The sequence below is a fragment of the Lactuca sativa genome, chromosome 5 (genome assembly GCF_002870075.4).
Source record: "Lactuca sativa cultivar Salinas chromosome 5, Lsat_Salinas_v11, whole genome shotgun sequence".
Lineage (NCBI taxonomy): Eukaryota > Viridiplantae > Streptophyta > Magnoliopsida > Asterales > Asteraceae > Lactuca > Lactuca sativa.
In genome coordinates this window covers 117,862,004-117,881,499 of record NC_056627.2, presented here as the reverse complement: position 1 = coordinate 117,881,499, position 19,496 = coordinate 117,862,004, and the positions used below count along the sequence as shown (strand labels likewise).

The following is a 19,496-nucleotide window of genomic DNA, read 5'->3' as shown; positions in this document are numbered from 1 at the left end:
AGGTTTTCAAATATTGTTTTCAAATCTTGTTTGAAAGTATGAATTACTCATTTAGATTATCAAAAGTTTTCCAAAGGTTTTCCAAAGATTTCCAAATCTTTCTTTATAAACTGACATCAAGTTATAAGTTCTTATTGAAAAGTTTTCCAAAGGTTTTTACTGAACTTTCTTTTATACTTTTACATTGTAAAATGCATGCCTGTATGTGTATAGTTATATAAGTAATGTTTAAAGGACTTAGGAAGGCTAGCCCACCCTTCCTCCTTCTCCTTGTTTGGATGTGGTTCTAGGGTATTGGTTATCCGTCCGAAGGTCGTTTAATTATTAGTTATATATTATGTATACATATATAGTCATAAAGGTTTTCCATCAGCCAACTCATCTCCTTTGGGTAGCAAAGGCATCCTTCCGTTATTCATATTTCTAGAACACTAGTAACTATTATAGGAATAGTTAGGAGATTCTATTTACACTCTCACTCTCACTCCCTCTCTCTCTCTCTCTCAATCAGTCACACCCCAAAACCAAGAACGGCGGAAACGTTCTGGGGCGGAGGACGTCATGTATAATATCAACAACAGTGTAAAGTAGTAAACAAGCAACAACATCATCCATTGCATTAATAAAATAATTATTATACAATTGTATTCTGTCAAATTTTGATAAACACTAAAGCATAAATCAAAATGAAAGATAAGTCTTGAATAAGCTCCATCTTCCTTTCTCCTTGCATCGGTACCTGTCTATGATGACCTGAGGATACAAGTAATTTTGAAAGCGAGTATCAGCTATAAAGCTGGTGAGATCATAAGTATTAATGTGTCTTAATTTGTAAAAACTTATAATTACTAAGACTTGACATTGCTATGAAAGAAAGCTCGTATAAGTATGAAAATGTTTGTAGCTCAACTGTAAATGTTTGAAAATCCCTAGAAATCCCTATGATTCCTATTAGTAACAAAAGGAGTCTTCTACCAAGACTTAACTGTTCTGTGTGTGTGTCTCTTGTAAGAGTAAGTATTTTTCCAAAGTATAACTATCATTATCCAAAAATATAGTTTGTACATTTACGTTTAAGTGAGGTTATCACTAAAAATATGTACTGGAAAAATTAACGTAGTACTAAAACGTAGCTCTAAAAGGGCTACTACCGTACTAATTACCTCAGGCCGGATTTTAGGCAAAGGCACTATGTGATAAATTGCGCCATAGTATCGACTAGTAACAACGACATAATGAATGGTTGTAATAAAGAAATGACGTTTGGCACCCGTAGATCTGCAGATCCCACTGTAGCTAGCAGTAAGGTGTAGGATAGTCAATCCAATATAGATCTATACACAAACTCATACTATGGACTGGTTTCATCGACATAAGAATGGTCGAAATTAATGTATGACGTTTGGCACCCGCAGACCTGCAGGTCCCGCTATAGCTAGCAGCAAGGCGTAGGATAGTCAATCCATTATAGAATCTATACGCAAACTCAACGCTCCCCCTTCAAGAGACTCTGGCCGCAACTCAAGTCATGAGGTTTTAAGTCATGCTTCGATTTAAATCACAATAATTAACGTATTCTCATATATGCAATGTAATGTACTGTTCTAGCTGTAATGTAATGAACTGTTCTAGCAAGTATAGTAATGTAATGAACTGTTCTAACAGTGTAGGATTGTAATGAACTGTAATGTTCTACGTGTGCTAGCTGTAATGTGTGTTCTCTCTATCTAGCAAGTATAGTAAGGTAAACGTTCTAGTATAGATGTATATGTTCTCGTCCTAGTATAGATGTATATGTAATGTACAGTAATGTTCTAGAAAGTATTGACTCATGAATGAACTGACTCATTGTATGATATCGCGTTCTAGTAATGGTTCTAGTATCTTCCTGAACTACCCATATGGTAGCTTACTAGTAATCTACGTGGTACGTATGGACGTGGATGTATACCCTTGCTACCCAAGGGCATAGGATGAATTGGAAGGACCTTTTATGACTATATATGTACACATGATATATAACAAATCTTTAAACGACTTTCGGACGAATACCCAATGTCCCACCAGACCACATCTCAAGGCGCGAAAAGGAAATAGGGTGGATAGTCTTCCTAAGTCTTTTAAACATTTCTTATATAACTATACATATAGAGGCATGCAATTTATAATATAAAAGCATAAATAAGTTTGGTAAAACATTTGAAACAAAAATATTATTTTAAGGTAAGATCGACTTGATGTCAATCTATAAAACAATTTAAAGGCATAAGTATGATAAAACAGTTTTGAGTATAAGGAAAACATCGTTTGAAACACAGTTGTAAATAAGTTTGAAAGGCAATGTACAGAGTAAGATGTACTGTGTAATAAGTAGTTTAAATCATATAAAATGTTTATAAAAATCATTTGAAGGAAACTATTTGGTAAAACGGCTAATGAGTAGCCAAATCTTTTGAATGCTGTATATTAATCACATGTGATTGATGTAATAAGTAATATAATCCTACTTACTAATCACATGTGATTGACATAAAAAGTAGCATGATTCTACTTGTATCCCCCCCCCCCATAAAACATTTAAAACAGTTTAAAACATTAGTTAAGGGGTATGAACTCACCTTCAGTATGTGACTGGAATTGAACGGACTGTTATCGTACGGAAGGATCGGACAAGTGCTTGGTGTCAAGTGAAGACTTAGACACACACAATGATCCTAATTACATATGAAACATATGTATATAAATAATTAGTGATTATAACACTAATTATACAAGTAATAACATTTAAGCGCGAGGACAACACTTTTGGTCAAGTGCTAGGAGGCTAATGGGTTGCAACAAAGAAGTGCAATGCCCCTAATGAAAGTTTAAGGTCAAAAGACCATATTCATTAGAGTTTACGGCCCAGGGGAGTAAGTTAGGTCAAAAGACTATATTGGTTTTAGATTTCCACGCTTTACGAAGCGTATCAAGCCATTCTCCGAGTGAGTTATCCTGAAGAACTTGGTCGCTCACTCGGAATCTCAAAGGTTCCTTTTTCTTGCGTAACTTCCCAGTCAAAGGCCACCCCTCGCTGGGTCAAAGTCGCACGAGTTTCTGAAGCTTGCGAGGAGTTCTGAATGAACTAAGGCGGTAGGTCGGTAAGACCTAGAATTTGGCGAAAAACTGTCGGCGTCTCTGGTGTTGATAAATGCTCAATGGTTTTTGACAAGTTGAAAGTGTACTCAAAATTTCCCACATTACTAACAGTGTGTCCTAGAAATTTGACTCTTCAATTTCCAAATCTTGTGCCTAGAGAACTTTGCTAAAAGTTCCTCTGTAGGAAATGTTTTCATGGGCTTTCTTCTTACTACGAGGGTAGATAAGTAAGTCATTTCATGGAGAAATGACGAATTGATCCAAGTGAGAAAGACGTAACCCTATTCATTTAGCTCATGAAAACCATGGGCGTACTGGTCCTATCCGAAAGGTATCACTACGGACTCGAGGCATCCGCATCGAATTCGGAAGATAGTCTCCCAGACATCCTTCCCTAACACATCGAACTGGTGATATTCGGATCTCAGGTCTATTCCTGGAAGTAGTTTCTTTCCTTACGTTTGCTCAACCATTTTGTCTATGTGAGGCAGAGATAACGATTTCTATGAAAATCTTGACGGATTCCTCGATATCCGAGGGACATACGATGCGATCCATCGATCTCTGGAAGAATCTGACCGGGGTTCTCTAGGGTGAGAAACCTAGTCTTCTAATTCTATTTCTGTGTGGTTCGCCAAGTTGCTCGTGCTGTTCTTGTATCTCCGTGGGTGTTTAAACTATAGGGTGATCTGTTTTTGGGAGTTGTACTGGGTTCTAAGTTTGTTCGCATGACGATGTGATTACTCGTATACCTAGGCAGTTTCTCCGTCCTGAAGTCCATTTTAGAATTCATACTGGGCTTCACGATCACAATTTCGTATATACGAGTCGTATATAATTAAGATTGAAAAGGTAGTCGAATAACTGATTCTTCCTTACCCTCACATCCCAAGGAGGAAAAGAGTTAAGGCGAAATCATTAATTCTAAACCTGTAGAACCTTGATTATATAACACTCTTATGTATACCTTCCTCAGTGATAGATCATCCGTATGAATTCCTGGATTGAACTTGACGTACTGCACGAGTGGTACTTCGGGGATTTCTTTGGAAAGAAGATAACTAAGAGGTACTCCTGGAATGAGCACTTCGGCGTTCTGATATGACGGCTTCGCTGGAAAAGTGATCTAGAAGATAGGGACGTACGTATGAAGCTGTTTTCGCGTCGATCAAATGGAACCTGATTGTATGATAATGTCGAAATCATACAGAAACTTTAAAGACATTAGAATTAAACATAAGACGTTTACAGACAAAACACAACCGTGCAACCATGAACAAGAGTTACAGTACTTTCAGATTTACCACAAGACTATTGCTGCGAATAAGATATACTACAAAAGACAAGTATACGCAGCACGAGACTTCCTATACAGATAGGATCTCGCAAAAGGTAAGACTCTAGTTGCACTAGTTCTAGGTAGTTTATAAGTCTGTTACAACGAAACGCCTTAATTACATTAACGTGGTTCCTGAGCAGGCTCTCCTGCAGCTGTGATCCTGAGAATCCTCCCATCTACGCCAGAGTTCTTTGTTATCGGGCAATCTTTCTTGAAGTGCCCTGTCTCACCATATTGGTGGCATGACTGGCTAGTACTAGCTTTGGTGACGGAATTACGGTGCTTAGCCAATGTTATGTGGACACGAGTGCCTTCCTCGTTACTCCACCTTGAAAATTTCTTCTTAAATCGTTCTGCGCTATAACTCAACTTGTGCGTAGGGTTAGTCTCGATGAAAGGGACTTGAGTGATGGGTCGTTTCGGTGCTCCACAGTCATGAGCATGATGCCCTATGTTTAGGCAATTGCAACATTGCATCTCATGGCAAGTCCCATGATGATGGAAACTACATTTATCACACTTCGGGAGTTTTCCCTCATATGGCCTGCTCGGTACGGGAACGGCAAGGGTTTCCACTTGCTGATGTTGTATAGCCAGCTTTTGGGCTCTCTTGCGTTCCTTCCGGGCTTGACGCTTTCGTTTCTTGTTCTCTGCTTTCTGGCTTTGCGAGCCTGTGACTGTTACTGTTTGGTGACTTCCTGGATGGATATCACGATTGGGGACTTCATTCCCATCAGCAGTATCGACTGTGCTGATAGCGCTACGGTGCGCAATGATCGCGGTTACGACAGCCACTACGACAGCTGTAAATGCCGTTTGAAAGGTAGCGGCGTCCATAGGAAAAGTAGAGGTCTCGTTGCTTGGCTGGTTGTTTCCGGATGACGACATGATTCTGTAATACGAAAGATAAGGATTTGTGAGCGATTTTGGTTGAATCAGATGTACTTAGATTGTTCATGAAAAAGTAAGAGTATGATCTCGAAAGTTTGACCCACATCCCCATGATGCAGTCCTGGTTAAAGAATGAAAGTATGTTCGCTAAGGTTTGCCCTACATCCCTATGATGCAGTCCTAGTGCGGTATGGGAGTATGTTCGTAGAATGGTCTCAAGATGTTTGTCGTTCAAGCTGAGGTATCGTGGGTTGGTGAATAACAAGATCCAACCACTGAAAGAGACTTGGAAGTGTCTCCGGAGATAAATCACTATAGTCCAATGACTTGACTAAAGTATGATTCAGATAGACTCCAATGAAAGTAAGATAAAAGTACTCGGATGAAGAATGACACAGAAGTTAGCCGGCTGTCAATACCTTTGATATTCACGATGTAAAGATTCAGGAAAATGACCTTGTAAAGGTCTTACATTATATCCGCAGAAGATAGTTCCTGACAGCATAAAGACCTAACTAAAGTACTTACGGAACAAGATAATTTCATAGAAAATGCCACATCGGGCATAGACCGAAAACGATTCCTTTTTATAAGGTATATAAAGTAAAGCGTCTACTACAGGCGACGGTCATCCCTCTGGTGAACTCTTAGTTCAACCAATTGACGTTCCAAGTCAAGTAGGTGTCTTTCGAACACCATCTGGCGTACTCGGAGCCCTATGACTTCAGCTCGTGATTCAGCCAGTGCTTGCAACAGGGTTTCATGGTTTCTCACTGATCGCTCGTGAGCATCCTCTAGACGAACGGTGCGGAGGGTATGCATTCTAGCATAGGCGACTACTTCTGAAATTTGACGTAGAGCTGTCTTGCCTTGAATCTCATTCTGGGCCCTTCTGCGGACCAAGGTTGGCAAGACTCTATCTGCTGAGCCCCCATTGCTCAAGTCGTAAAAGATTCGGTCACCATCAAATAGCATAAACTGATCTTGTCCTTGGCTCCCTGTTTCCAAGCATTCCACTCACTCAGGGTCGGGCCATGAAAAGCCGGAAGAGGGTTAGGAATTGGAAAGGAGCTGCTTGGGGTAGGTTCTCAACCTTTGGTTCGGGGTTAGCATCATACGAAAGGTCTTCGTCATGGTGATCATTCAAGGGGATAGGATGATCATTCTCTGGTTCTTCTCCAAACCAACCAGCTATGACTTCATTCGGAAACTACTGGTTGTCAAGGGGATGGAGTCCAGCTATGATTTCTATGCGAGAATTTAGAGTAAAAGGATAATTATTAGACGAACTATCTAGATAATTATTTAGGAAACCTTCATTAGTTACATCGCTATTTGTGAAGTGCATACCAGCTATGTGTAATCTAAACAGGATAGACCTTCGAATAAGTGACCTTAATTCCTTATTCACACAGAATAGGGGTAAGGCAAAATTATCACAGATTCTGAGTCTATAACATCCTAATTACATGTAGCCTCAGTGTATCCACTTAGCAACTATTCAACTTAATAATGAAGATCCCGTTTTTAATTCTCAAGTATATAGTACTTATAGTAACACCAAAATACACCTATAGTATTTTAAATTTATTGTTATGTTCTATTGTTCTCATTGTGGTGGGGTTGGTAAGATTTTAGCATTGTTGCAACCACACACTTAAACTTAGGCACATGCTAGTCAACCCTCGGATAATATAGGTGATCAGGCTATATCTTCCCAGTGTTGACCATATGTCTCTAAGCCCACTTGTGTTGCCCAACAATCGTAATTCTTTTGTATTGTCCTAATGACACTGATTTTAGTATGAATGCAGCACGTATACTTAAATATTTTACTATTTAAAGTAAACTCTTGGTCAGAGTATTTTTAATCCCTTATGTATTTATAGTTAGTATATCTTTTATGGGTTGATATACTTAATTCACTATAAACAATGCTCTGATACCAATCAGTCACACCCCAAAACCAAGAACAGCGGAAACGTTCTGGAGCGGAGGACGTCATGTATAATATCAACAACAGTGTAAAGTAGTAAACAAGCAACAACATCATCCATTGCATTTATAAAATAATTATTATACAATTGTATTCTGTCAAATTTTGATAAACACTAAAGCATAAATCAAAATGAAAGATAAGTCTTGAATAAGCTCCATCTTCCTTTCTCCTTGCATCGGTACCTGTCTATGATGACCTGAGGATACAAGTAATTTTGAAAGCGAGTATCAGCTATAAAGCTGGTGAGATCATAAGTATTAATGTGTCTTAATTTGTAAAAACTTATAATTACTAAGACTTGACATTGCTATGAAAGAAAGCTCGTATAAGTATGAAAATGTTTGTAGCTCAACTGTAAATGTTTGAAAATCCCTAGAAATCCCTATGATTCCTATTAGTAACAAAAGGAGTCTTCTACCAAGACTTAACTGTTATGTGTGTGTGTCTCTTGTAAGAGTAAGTATTTTTCCAAAGTATAACTATCATTATCCAAAAATATAGTTTGTACATTTACGTTTAAGTGAGGTTATCACTAAAAATATGTACTGGAAAAATTAACGTAGTACTAAAACGTAGCTCTAAAAGGGCTACTACCGTACTAATTACCTCAGGCCGGATTTTGGGCAAAGGCACGATGTGATAAATTGCGCCATACTATCGACTAGTAACAACGACATAATGAATGGTCGTAATAAAGAAATGACGTTTGGCACCCGTAGATCTGCAGATCCCACTGTAGCTAGCAGTAAGGTGTAGGATAGTCAATCCAGTATAGATCTATACACAAACTCATACTATGGACTGGTTTCATCGACATAAGAATGGTCGAAATTAATGTATGACGTTTGGCACCCGCAGACCTGCAGGTCCCGCTGTAGCTAGCAGCAAGGCATAGGATAGTCAATCCATTATAGAATCTATACGCAAACTCAACGCTCCCCCTTCAAGAGACTCTGGCCGCAACTCAAGTCATGAGGTTTTAAGTCATGCTCCGATTTAAATCACAGTAATTAACGTATTCTCGTATATGCAATGTAATGTAATGTTCTAGCTGTAATGTAATGAACTGTTCTAGCAAGTATAGTAATGTAATGAACTGTTCTAACAGTATAGGATTGTAATGAACTGTAATGTTCTACGTGTGCTAGCTGTAATGTGTGTTCTCTCTATCTAGCAAGTATAGTAATGTAAACGTTCTAGTATAGATGTATATGTTCTCGTCCTAGTATAGATGTATATGTAATGTATAGTAATGTTCTAGAAAGTATTGACTCATGAATGAACTGACTCATTGTATGATATCGCGTTCTAGTAATGGTTCTAGTATCTTCCTGAACTACCCATATGGTAGCTTACTAGTAATCTACGTGGTACGTATGGACGTGGATGTATACCCTTGCTACCCAAGGGCATAGGATGAATTGGAAGGACCTTTTATGACTATATATGTACACATGATATATAACAAATCTTTAAACGACTTTCGGACGAATACCCAATGTCCCACCAGACCACATCTCAAGGCACGAAAAGGAAATATGATGGATAGTCTTCCTAAGTCTTTTAAACATTTCTTATATAACTATACATATAGAGGCATGCAATTTATAATATAAAAGCATAAATAAGTTTGGTAAAACATTTGAAACAGAAATATTATTTTAAGGTAAGATCGACTTGATGTCAATCTATAAAACAATTTAAAGGCATAAGTATGATAAAACAGTTTTGAGTATAAGGAAAACATCGTTTGAAACACAGTTGTAAATAAGTTTGAAAGGCAATGTACAGAGTAAGATGTACTGTGTAATAAGTAGTTTAAATCATATAAAATGTTTATAAAAATCATTTGAAGGAAACTATTTGGTAAAACGGCTAATGAGTAGCCAAATCTTTTGAATGCTGTATATTAATCACATGTGATTGATGTAATAAGTAATATAATCCTACTTACTAATCACATGTGATTGACATAAAAAGTAGCATGATTCTACTTGTATCCCCCCCATAAAATATTTAAAACAGTTTAAAACATTAGTTAAGGGGTATGAACTCACCTTCAGTATGTGACTGGAATTGAACGGGCTGTTATCGTATGGAAGGATCGGACAAGTGCTTGGTGTCAAGTGAAGACTTAGACACACACAATGATCCTAATTACATATGAAACATATGTATATAAATAATTAGTGATTATAACACTAATTATACAAGTAATAACATTTAAGCGCGAGGACAACACTTTTGGTCAAGTGCTAGGAGGCTAATGGGTTGCAACAAAGAAGTGCAATGCCCCTAATGAAAGTTTAAGGCCAAAAGACCATATTCATTAGAGTTTACGGCCCAGGGGAGTAAGCTCCTGGCCGTAAACTCTCAAACAAGTCATGAAATGGAGTTTAGAAGTACTACAACCTTAGAGGGGAATTGTTTCAAGGCTATACAAGTGTTTGGGCACCACATTGACTCCTTTGGGGAGTTTACGGCCCAAAGACCCTTCTCCCTTGGAGTTTACGGCCGTAAACTCCCTTGGGAGGGTTCTTATTGTCCTTTCAAGTCTCTAACATTTCTAGGAACAAGTCTAGGCTTCAATACTTGGATCAAGGGAGGTTTATGGCATTAAATGGAACCATTTGATGGAGTTTACGGCCATAGAACTCTTTGGGCCGTAAAATCCCTCACACATGAGGTTCTAAGAATTTTAACAAGCCCAAAACTCATCTAGGTACTTGCCCTAAAAGTCTCTTGGCCTAAGGAAGTGTCTAGGGTGTCCTTTGACCCCTTTAAAGGAGTTTACGGCCCAAGAAATACTCTTGGCCGTAAACTCTTCAACACTTGAGCTTTTCATGATTTTTCTAGGTCCTAAACACATTAAGGTACTAGCCAAAAATGAAGACTAAGCCTTAGGAAGAGTTTGAAGTGGTTTTGGCACTTAATCTTGGAGTTTACGGCCTAAGGAGCATCTTGGCCGTAAACTCCCTTCCAAAGTTGGTTTCTAATTGTTTTGTGGGTCTAAATCATGAGTTTAAGGCTTCTAGGTTCTTGTTCTAAGGCTAAAGGAACACTAGGCACTCATTTGTGCCCTTTACTTGGAGTTTACGGCCCAAGAGGTTGTTCCTTGGCCGTAAACTCCTCAAACTACTTGCTTTTGATTTGTTTCTAGCCTCTAATGATCATACACTAAGTCCTTAGTTAGATGCCTAACACGGAAATGGGACTAAGTGGCCTTTAGTCTTGATTTTGGAGTTTACTCCCCAAGAACGTTCTTGGGCGGTAAACTCCCGGATCTTGTGTTTTGGACATGTAAACAATGTTATAAAGCATATAACAAGTATTAAAACACATTTAGGGAAGTAGACTCACAATCTGGGATGAAAACCCGAAGATCCGTGAGAGAGTATTTGGCTTTTCTCTAAATGGAAATCAAATAATGAACCAATTTGGTTTAGAATTCTATTTATAGTCCAGAGATTTTTGGCAGAAAATATTTCTATTCTCGGAATGGATTCTAATGACCTAGAGTAATGCAATTACAGTGTTGCACAAAATCCTAGTGCACCCACTCTCCTAATAACTCCTTAGGTGTAAAACCCTAAAACTGCCAAACTTATTCCAAAAGTTTGAATTTTCACTGAGACTGCTCTACTTCCATTGGATTGATGTGGTTTGATTTGAATGGAAAATTTCGGGTTGTCACACAATCCCACTCTCTCTCTCACTCCTACCCTCTCTCTCTCACTCTCACACACTCTCTCACTCTCTCTCTCTCTCTCACTCCCTCTCTCTCTCACTCTCTCTCTCTCTCTCTCTCTCTCTGGTACGATGAAATACTCAGGAGTCAGTTCATTCGTGAGTCTATACTATTATTATCATACTTTAAATAGAATGTGACACACTATTTCCCGATACGACGCTTCATAGCGCCATTGCCGTGTAACCAGAGTTTCCTGGAGGGAGAACGGACATCATGTGTATAGATCTATACGGGACAGACACTCCCGCACACTGACTGCTAGCTACAGTCTGAGCCGGTAAGGCCCATGGGAGACATAATGTCTGATGCAAACCCACAGCTGTCAACAAAGGATCCAAATCAAATGCCAGATGGACCAGTTACGAGGGCACGAGCTAAAACATTCAAAGAGGCTTTAAATGGATTGGTTAGAGAAGTTTGTACTCAAGAAAGTGTATGGAGACCCATTGGACCCAATCAAAGTTGGATTACCATAATTCAAGTCCAAGAGTGATTTACAAGATACAATAAGAGCCTTTATAAGCCCATTTCGTTTTTTTCTATATTTTTATGTAATTTTCGTTTTTATATATCCTAAATAAGTGTTGGGGAGATAAAAGGGTCTTAGGTTACATGAACCTTGTGATAAACCATGTCTAGGTTCATAGTTTTAAACTTGGGGGTTAAATGCCTTAAATTAAAGACACTTCGTTAATTCATGGCTCTTTAGGTGCTCTTCCCACACTATAAAAACGTGGTATTTGTATCCATTTGAAATCAATCAAGTTTTGAATACAATTTGTGAGTTTTTAACTCTTTTTTCGTTCTTTGTGAACTTTAGAACTTATCAGGTTTTCATAGCTTGTGGCGTTCAAACTTATCAATCAATTTGGTGGGTTGATTGTGGCGTTTTATACCAAGGTTCTTGTCTCTTTATAGACAACGGGTCGCGGTTTCCACCTTTGTTTTACAATTCTGTAACCAAAAGAACGATCGGGCAAAACGTGTTCAAACCTCAATTTTGGGTGAGATCACATCATTTGGTATCAGAGCCAGTTCTTTGTGTTGCATATCTATTTTGTTTTCTTCCTTGATTACTTGAGTTCTAAGACGCATATTGGTAGCGGGTCTTGTCACAAGTTGTCAAGGTTCTTACTAGCGACTTTTGAATTTCTAAGTTGTCAAACTTCTATATTCTACATTTCTTTTGTTTCCTTTATGTTTTCATTTGGCTATTAGTTTCCTCAAAAAAAAAAATCAAAGGTAAAAAAAAAAAAAAAAAAAACGAAGAGAAGCAAAAACAAAAAAAGAAAGAAAAAAAAAGCAAAAAAAAATATTTACAAAAAAAAAAAACAAAGATTTACAAAGAAAAAAAAAAGAGAGAAAAAAAACAAAAAAAAGGAAAAAAAAAAAGAAAGAAAGAAGAGGAGGAACAAGTAAAGCCTTTTTTTTTCTATAAAGTCAATTTGAATTGCAAGTGTAGTCTTTTTTTTTTTTCAAAAAAAAAAAAAATAACCCATTGTTTGCTTCATCATTAGCAAAGCCAAGTTTGTTTGGCTTTCTTTTTGTGTATTGAGGTTACTTTAATTTGGATACAATTTCTTTTGATTTGTTTGGTAAGTTTGAATTCCTCAAGGCCACAAGTTCAAATTTGATAATTACTTCTTTAGTTTGTTTAGAACTTTAAGAGTTAAAAGGGAGTGGTAAAAGGCTGTGTGGTGAGACTAAAAGAGGGTAAAAGCCATTCGAGGGATACACGAGGGTTGAGTGAACTATTTTTGAGAGAAACACGTGAGTGAGTGTTGGGAGGAAGTAAATTATTATTATTATTATTATTATTATTTTTTATTTTTTTGGCAGAAATATAAGATGGGTGATCAAAACCCCCCACCAAACCTTCAAGTTCAAGCTATGATGGATGAAATGCGACGTTTGATGACAAATGAATTTAACCAAGTACATGAAAGAATGGACCGAATGGAGGCACAAGTACAAAGAACTCGATCTCGAGCATCATCACAGGTTTCTAACGGGGAAGAGGAGGATGATGGTTGGGAACCTGAAAGGCGACCAAATAGAAGGAGGTCACGAAGAGATGACAATTTAAGTTCTATTAAAATGAAAGTTCCTTCTTTCAAAGGCAAGTCAGACCCGGACGCGTACATTGAATGGGAGACAAAAATGGAGTTCATATTTGATTGTCATGAATATTCCAACCGTAAGAAGGTAAAACTAGCCGTAGTTGAGTTTTCTGATTATGCACTAACATGGTGGGATCAACTTCTAATCACTAGACGGAGAAATGGAGAAAGGCCTATTGAGACATGGGATGAAATGAAGAGTGTCATGCGAAGACGGTTTGTGCCAAGTCATTACTTTCGTGATCTCCACAATAAACTTCAAAGCTTAAAACAAGGCAGCAAGTGTGTTGATGATTACTTCAAAGAAATGGAGGTTATGATGGTTCGTGCCAATATTGAGGAGGATCCTGAGGCAACCATGGCCAGATTCTTAAATGGCTTAAATCTTGAAATTCGTGATCGCGTTGAGATGCAACATTATGTTGAAATTGAAGACATGGTCCATATGGCTGTTAAAATTGAGAAACAATTAAAAAGAGGTGGTGGGTCTCGAAATAACACTTGGAAGGCTAGTACTTCAAAAAAATCAGAAAATACACCTACTTCTTCTTCTAATTCCAAATCTGATCCTAAAACAACAAACTCTTCAAAAGGAAAAACTGATTCTTCTACTTTTAGGAATCGTGACATAAAGTGTTTCAAGTGTCAAGGAAGGGGTCATATTGCAAGTCAATGTCCAAATAAGCTTACCATGGTGGTTAGAGAAAATGGCGAGATCGAAACGGATGAATCAGATTCTATAGTTTCAACGGAAGATTGTAGTTATGATGAAGAGGTGGCTGTTCAAGGTGATTTGTTGGTTGCAAGACGAGCTCTAAACATTCAATCCAAGGAGGGAGACGATGCCCAAAGGGAGAATATATTTCATACTCGTTGTTATGTTCAAGGCAAGGTATGTAGTGTTATAATTGATGGTGGGAGTTGTACTAACGTTGCAAGTACTTCCATGGTTGAAAAGTTAGGTATACCCACGATGAAGCATCAAAAACCATACAAACTTCAATGGCTCAATGATAGTGGTGAGGTGCGAGTTACAAAACAGGTGATGGTTTCATTTCGGATTGGAAGATATGAAGACGAGGTGTTGTGTGATGTTGTTCCTATGCAAGCCACTCACTTGCTGCTAGGTAGACCATGGCAATATGATAGACACGTAAGTCACGACGGTTTCACTAACAAATACACTTTTGTTTACAAAACAAAACCGGTAACTCTTGTACCAATGTCACCAATTCAAGTTTACCAAGATCAAGTAAAACTTCAACAAGATGCGAAAAAAGAGAGCGAAGGAAAAAAAGAGAGTGAGAAAAAAAAAGATGATGAACAAAAAAAAATGAGTGAGAAAACAGAAGAAAATGAACAAAAAAAAGAAAGTGAACAAAAAAAAGAGAGTGAAAAAAACAAAGAAAACATGAAAAAAAGAGGGAAAGAAAAAAAGGAAAATAAATATATTGCACTGGCAAAAAAAAAGTGAGATAAAAGAAGCTTTTAAATCAGAAATGCATATTGTGCTTCTTTTGTTCAAAGAAGCTCCAATAGCCACTAACACTTTGGCCGGAACTCTTCCGAGCGATGTTACCTCTCTCTTGCAGGAATTTGGAGACTTGTTTGCTGAGGATGTTCCAAATGGATTGCCACCAATTCGTGGGATTGAACACCAAATTGACTTTATGCCTGGGGCGTCTATTCCCAACAAACCAGCCTATAGAACAAGCCCTGAAGAAACCAAGGAGCTACAAAGGCAAGTTGAAGAGTTACTTGCAAAGGGATTGGTTCAAGAAAGTATGAGCCCTTGTGCCGTTCCAGTCTTGTTGGTGCCAAAGAAGGATGGTTCTTGGAGGATGTGCGTAGATTGCCGTGCCATCAACAATATTACGGTAAAGTATCGTCATCCCATTCCCCGACTCGATGATATGCTTGATGAGTTGTATGGAGCAAAACTTTTTTCCAAAATTGATTTAAAAAGCGGGTATCACCAAATTCGCATGAAAGAAGGTGATGAGTGGAAAACAGCTTTTAAAACAAAACATGGTTTATATGAATGGTTAGTAATGCCTTTTGGCCTAACTAATGCTCCTAGTACCTTCATGAGATTAATGAACCATGTTTTGCGTGAATATATTGGCAAATTTGTGGTTGTTTACTTCGATGATATTTTGATTTATTCAAAGTGTCCAAAAGATCACCTTGAGCATCTGACATGTGTTTTGAGTGTGCTTAGGAAAGAAAGGCTATATGCTAACTTGAAGAAGTGTACCTTTTGTACTGACCAAGTCGTTTTCCTTGGGTATGTGGTGAGCTCCCAAGGAGTGGCTGTTGATGAAGAAAAGGTAAAAGCCATCCAAGATTGGCCAACTCCAAAGACTATAAGTGAAGTTCGAAGTTTTCATGGCATGGCAAGTTTTTATCGCCGGTTTGTCAAACATTTTAGCACTTTAGCATCACCACTTACAGAAATCATCAAAAAGAATGTTGGGTTTAAATGGGGCAAAGAACAAGAGCATGCTTTTCAACAACTCAAGTTTCACTTAACTCATGCTCCTTTGTTGTCTTTGCCTAATTTTGACAAAACATTTGAAATTGAATGTGATGCATCAGGAATTGGAATTGGTGCTGTTTTGATGCAAGAGGGTAAACCTTTGGCATATTTCAGTGAAAAATTAAGTGGGGCAACTTTAAATTACCCAACTTATGACAAAGAGCTTTATTCTTTGGTCCGAGCATTGAAAACATGGCAACATTATCTGTGGGCTAAAGAATTTGTAATTCATTCAGATCATGAGTCCTTAAAGTTTCTAAAAGGACAACACAAATTAAACAAAAGACATGCTAGGTGGATGGAGTTCATTGAGACATTTCCTTATGTCATCCGATACAAGAAAGGTAAGGAAAATGTTGTGGCTGATGCTTTGTCACGTAGACACTCTCTACTTTCTTCTCTAGATTTCAAAATTCTAGGATTTGAACAAATCAAGGAATTATACCACAATGACGTTGATTTTGGTCAGATTTACCAAGCTTGTGAACAATGCTCTTTTGAAAAGTCTTTCTTACATAATGGTTTTTTGTTCAAAGAATCAACACTTTGCATTCCTAAATCTTCCTTGCGTGAGCTTTTGGTTAGAGAAGCACATAGTGGAGGCCTTATGGGACATTTTGGGATCGCAAAAACATTATCTACTTTGCAGGAACATTTCTTTTGGCCAAAAATGAAGGTGGATGTTGGAAGAATTTGCAATAATTGTATTGTGTGCAAGCAAGCCAAATCCAAGGTTCAACATCATGGTTTATATACTCCACTTCCAATACCATGTGAACCATGGGTTGATATTTCAATGGACTTCGTGTTGGGTCTACCAAGATCCAAAAGTGGAAAGGACTCTATTTTTGTGATTGTTGATAGGTTTTCTAAAATGGCTCATTTTATTGCATGCAATAAAACTAATGATGCATCTCACATTGCTGATTTGTTTTTTAGAGAAATTGTCAGGTTGCATGGAATGCCAAAAACCATTGTCTCAGATCGGGATTCTAAGTTTTTGAGTTATTTTTGGAAAACTTTGTGGGCAAAATTAGGGACAAAACTCTTGTTTTCAACAACTTGCCACCCACAAACGGATGGTCAAACAGAAGTGGTGAATAGGACCTTGTCCACCTTGTTGAGGGCTTTAATAAAGAAGAACATCAAAACATGGGAGGACTGTTTGCCACATGTTGAGTTTGCATACAATCGTGCCACTCATTCTGCTACAAAAATGTCACCATTTGAAATTGTATACGGTTTTAATCCTTTGACTCCTTTGGATTTATCACCTTTGCCTTTTTCTGAGCAGGTTAACTTAGATGGAAACAAAAAGGCTGAATTTGTGAAACAGATACATGAGAAAGCAAGACTAAATATAGAAAGAAGAACGGAGCAATATTCAAAACAAGCGAATAAAGGGCGACGCAAGATGATTTTTGAACCGGGTGATTGGGTTTGGTTACATATGAGAAAAGAACGATTTCCAGCCCAACGACGTTCAAAATTGCTTCCAAGAGGGGACGGTCCTTTCCAAGTTTTAGAGCGTATCAATGACAATGCATACAAATTGGACCTGCCGGGTGAGTATAATGTTAGTGCAACTTTCAATGTAACTGATCTAGCTCCTTTTGATGTAGGTTCTGATTTGAGGACAAATCCTTTTCAAGAGGAGGGGAATGATGCAAACCCACAGCTGTCAACAAAGGATCCAAATCAAATGCCAGATGGACCAGTTACGAGGGCACGAGCTAAAACATTCAAAGAGGCTTTAAATGGATTGGTTAGAGAAGTTTGTACTCAAGAAAGTGTATGGAGACCCATTGGACCCAATCAAAGTTGGATTACCATAATTCAAGTCCAAGAGTGATTTACAAGATACAATAAGAGCCTTTATAAGCCCATTTCGTTTTTTTCTATATTTTTATGTAATTTTCGTTTTTATATATCCTAAATAAGTGTTGGGGAGATAAAAGGGTCTTAGGTTACATGAACCTTGTGATAAACCATGTCTAGGTTCATAGTTTTAAACTTGGGGGTTAAATGCCTTAAATTAAAGACACTTCTTTAATTCATGGCTCTTTAGGTGCTCTTCCCACACTATAAAAACGTGGTATTTGTATCCATTTGAAATCAATCAAGTTTTGAATACAATTTGTGAGTTTTTAACTCTTTTTTCGTTCTTTGTGAACTTTAGAACTTATCAGGTTTTCATAGCTTGTGGCGTTCAAACTTATCAATCAATTTGGTGGGTTGATTGTGGCGTTTTATACCAAGGTTCTTGTCTCTTTATAGACAACGGGTCGCGGTTTCCACCTTTGTTTTACAATTCTGTAACCAAAAGAACGATCGGGCAAAACGTGTTCAAACCTCAATTTTGGGTGAGATCACATCAATGTCACTAACTCTACGCATGACCTGGAGGGTCATTAGATACTCTATCGTCGATCAACATGGTTACATACGAGTTCACATTCAACCCTTTCATTCACCTTTAGACTGAGCCATGTGTATTGTTCATTCGATACCCTCCTGGAGTCTATGATTTACTCACCTTTAGACTGAGCCAGGCGTATTGTTCATTGAATACCCTCCCGGAGTCTATGTTTCATTTGCTTTAGCCAACAGTATTACTGCTGAGGTATATATTATTTTTCCCCTATTACTTTTACTTGTGATTTTCTCCCAATCCCTTTAAAGTAAAATCTATATTTTTGGTAATGGTTGTATTTTGGGGAAATTACTCCTTAAAACATAAAACTATTGGGTCTTGGTAGAAGACTGCTTTTGATAAAGATACTTCTCGGTTTAAACATAGAACGATTGAGTCTTGGTAGAAGACTGCTTTTATTTAGAAAATATAGGATTTTCTTGAAAGAACTCTAATACTCTGTAGATTCTAAACTACCGTCTTCCATGAGGTGATTTTGAATAAAAATGTGTATTTATACTAATGTCATTAAATACTTACGAACTCACTAGCATTATAAAATGCTGATACTCGCTTTCAAAATAACTTGTATTCTCAGGTCATCGATAGACAGGTACATCCCGGGAGCTTTTGCGAAGTCAGCCTAGAACCAAGTTGCATCTATGTTATGTTCTGTATTTACTTGGATGTTGCTATGAGATGTAACATATGTAAAATTATTACTATTAGTGCAATGGTTGTTGTACTTTGATTACTATACTGCATATGTTGTGATACTTAACATGACGTCCTCCACCCCAAAATGTATTCCGTCGTTCTCGGTTTTAGGGTGTGACAGATTGGTATCAGAGCATTGGTTATTGTGAGCTCAGTATATCTAATCATAAAAGATATACAACCGTTAAATACATCTGGGATAAAACACTCTAACCAAGAATTATAGTTTAAAATATAACCATGATTTACAAAAGTATAAGAACATCCATAATCTAAGCACCCAAACAAAGTATCACAAGAAGAACAAGAATAAAAGTCTTCGGATGTTGAGCATTACCGTCAAACCTGGGCAGTTATGTAATCGTAAGCTGGAATAAATGTAACCTGATCAACTACATTTATTCGAGATGCGATGAACGTGTGCTTGGGAGTGATGGTGGTGTTACAACAGGTCTGAAACTTACCAAATAGGAATGCTAGAGCCAAACATAAAGTTTAAAATACCATGGGAGTATTTTATGATACTAAAAGATTTACACTAAACCCAGAATCATGTTCAGAAGTTAAGAACCAAACCGTAATTAAATTA

At 37.6% G+C, this 19,496-nt stretch overlaps 1 protein-coding gene across 1 annotated transcript; it reads left to right on the top strand.

The window, feature by feature from the left end:
* Positions 1 to 12,819: 12,819 nt before the first annotated feature.
* Positions 12,820 to 18,152, top strand: LOC128126223 (uncharacterized). Its single transcript, XM_052763987.1, has 5 exons — positions 12,820 to 14,391; positions 14,831 to 15,077; positions 15,525 to 16,158; positions 16,291 to 17,061; positions 17,215 to 18,152. The coding sequence occupies exons 1-5, from the start codon at positions 12,967 to 12,969 to the stop codon at positions 17,627 to 17,629; spliced, it is 3,492 nt and encodes a 1,163-aa protein (XP_052619947.1). The 5' UTR covers positions 12,820 to 12,966; the 3' UTR covers positions 17,630 to 18,152.
* The last annotated feature ends 1,344 nt before the right edge of the window (positions 18,153 to 19,496 follow it).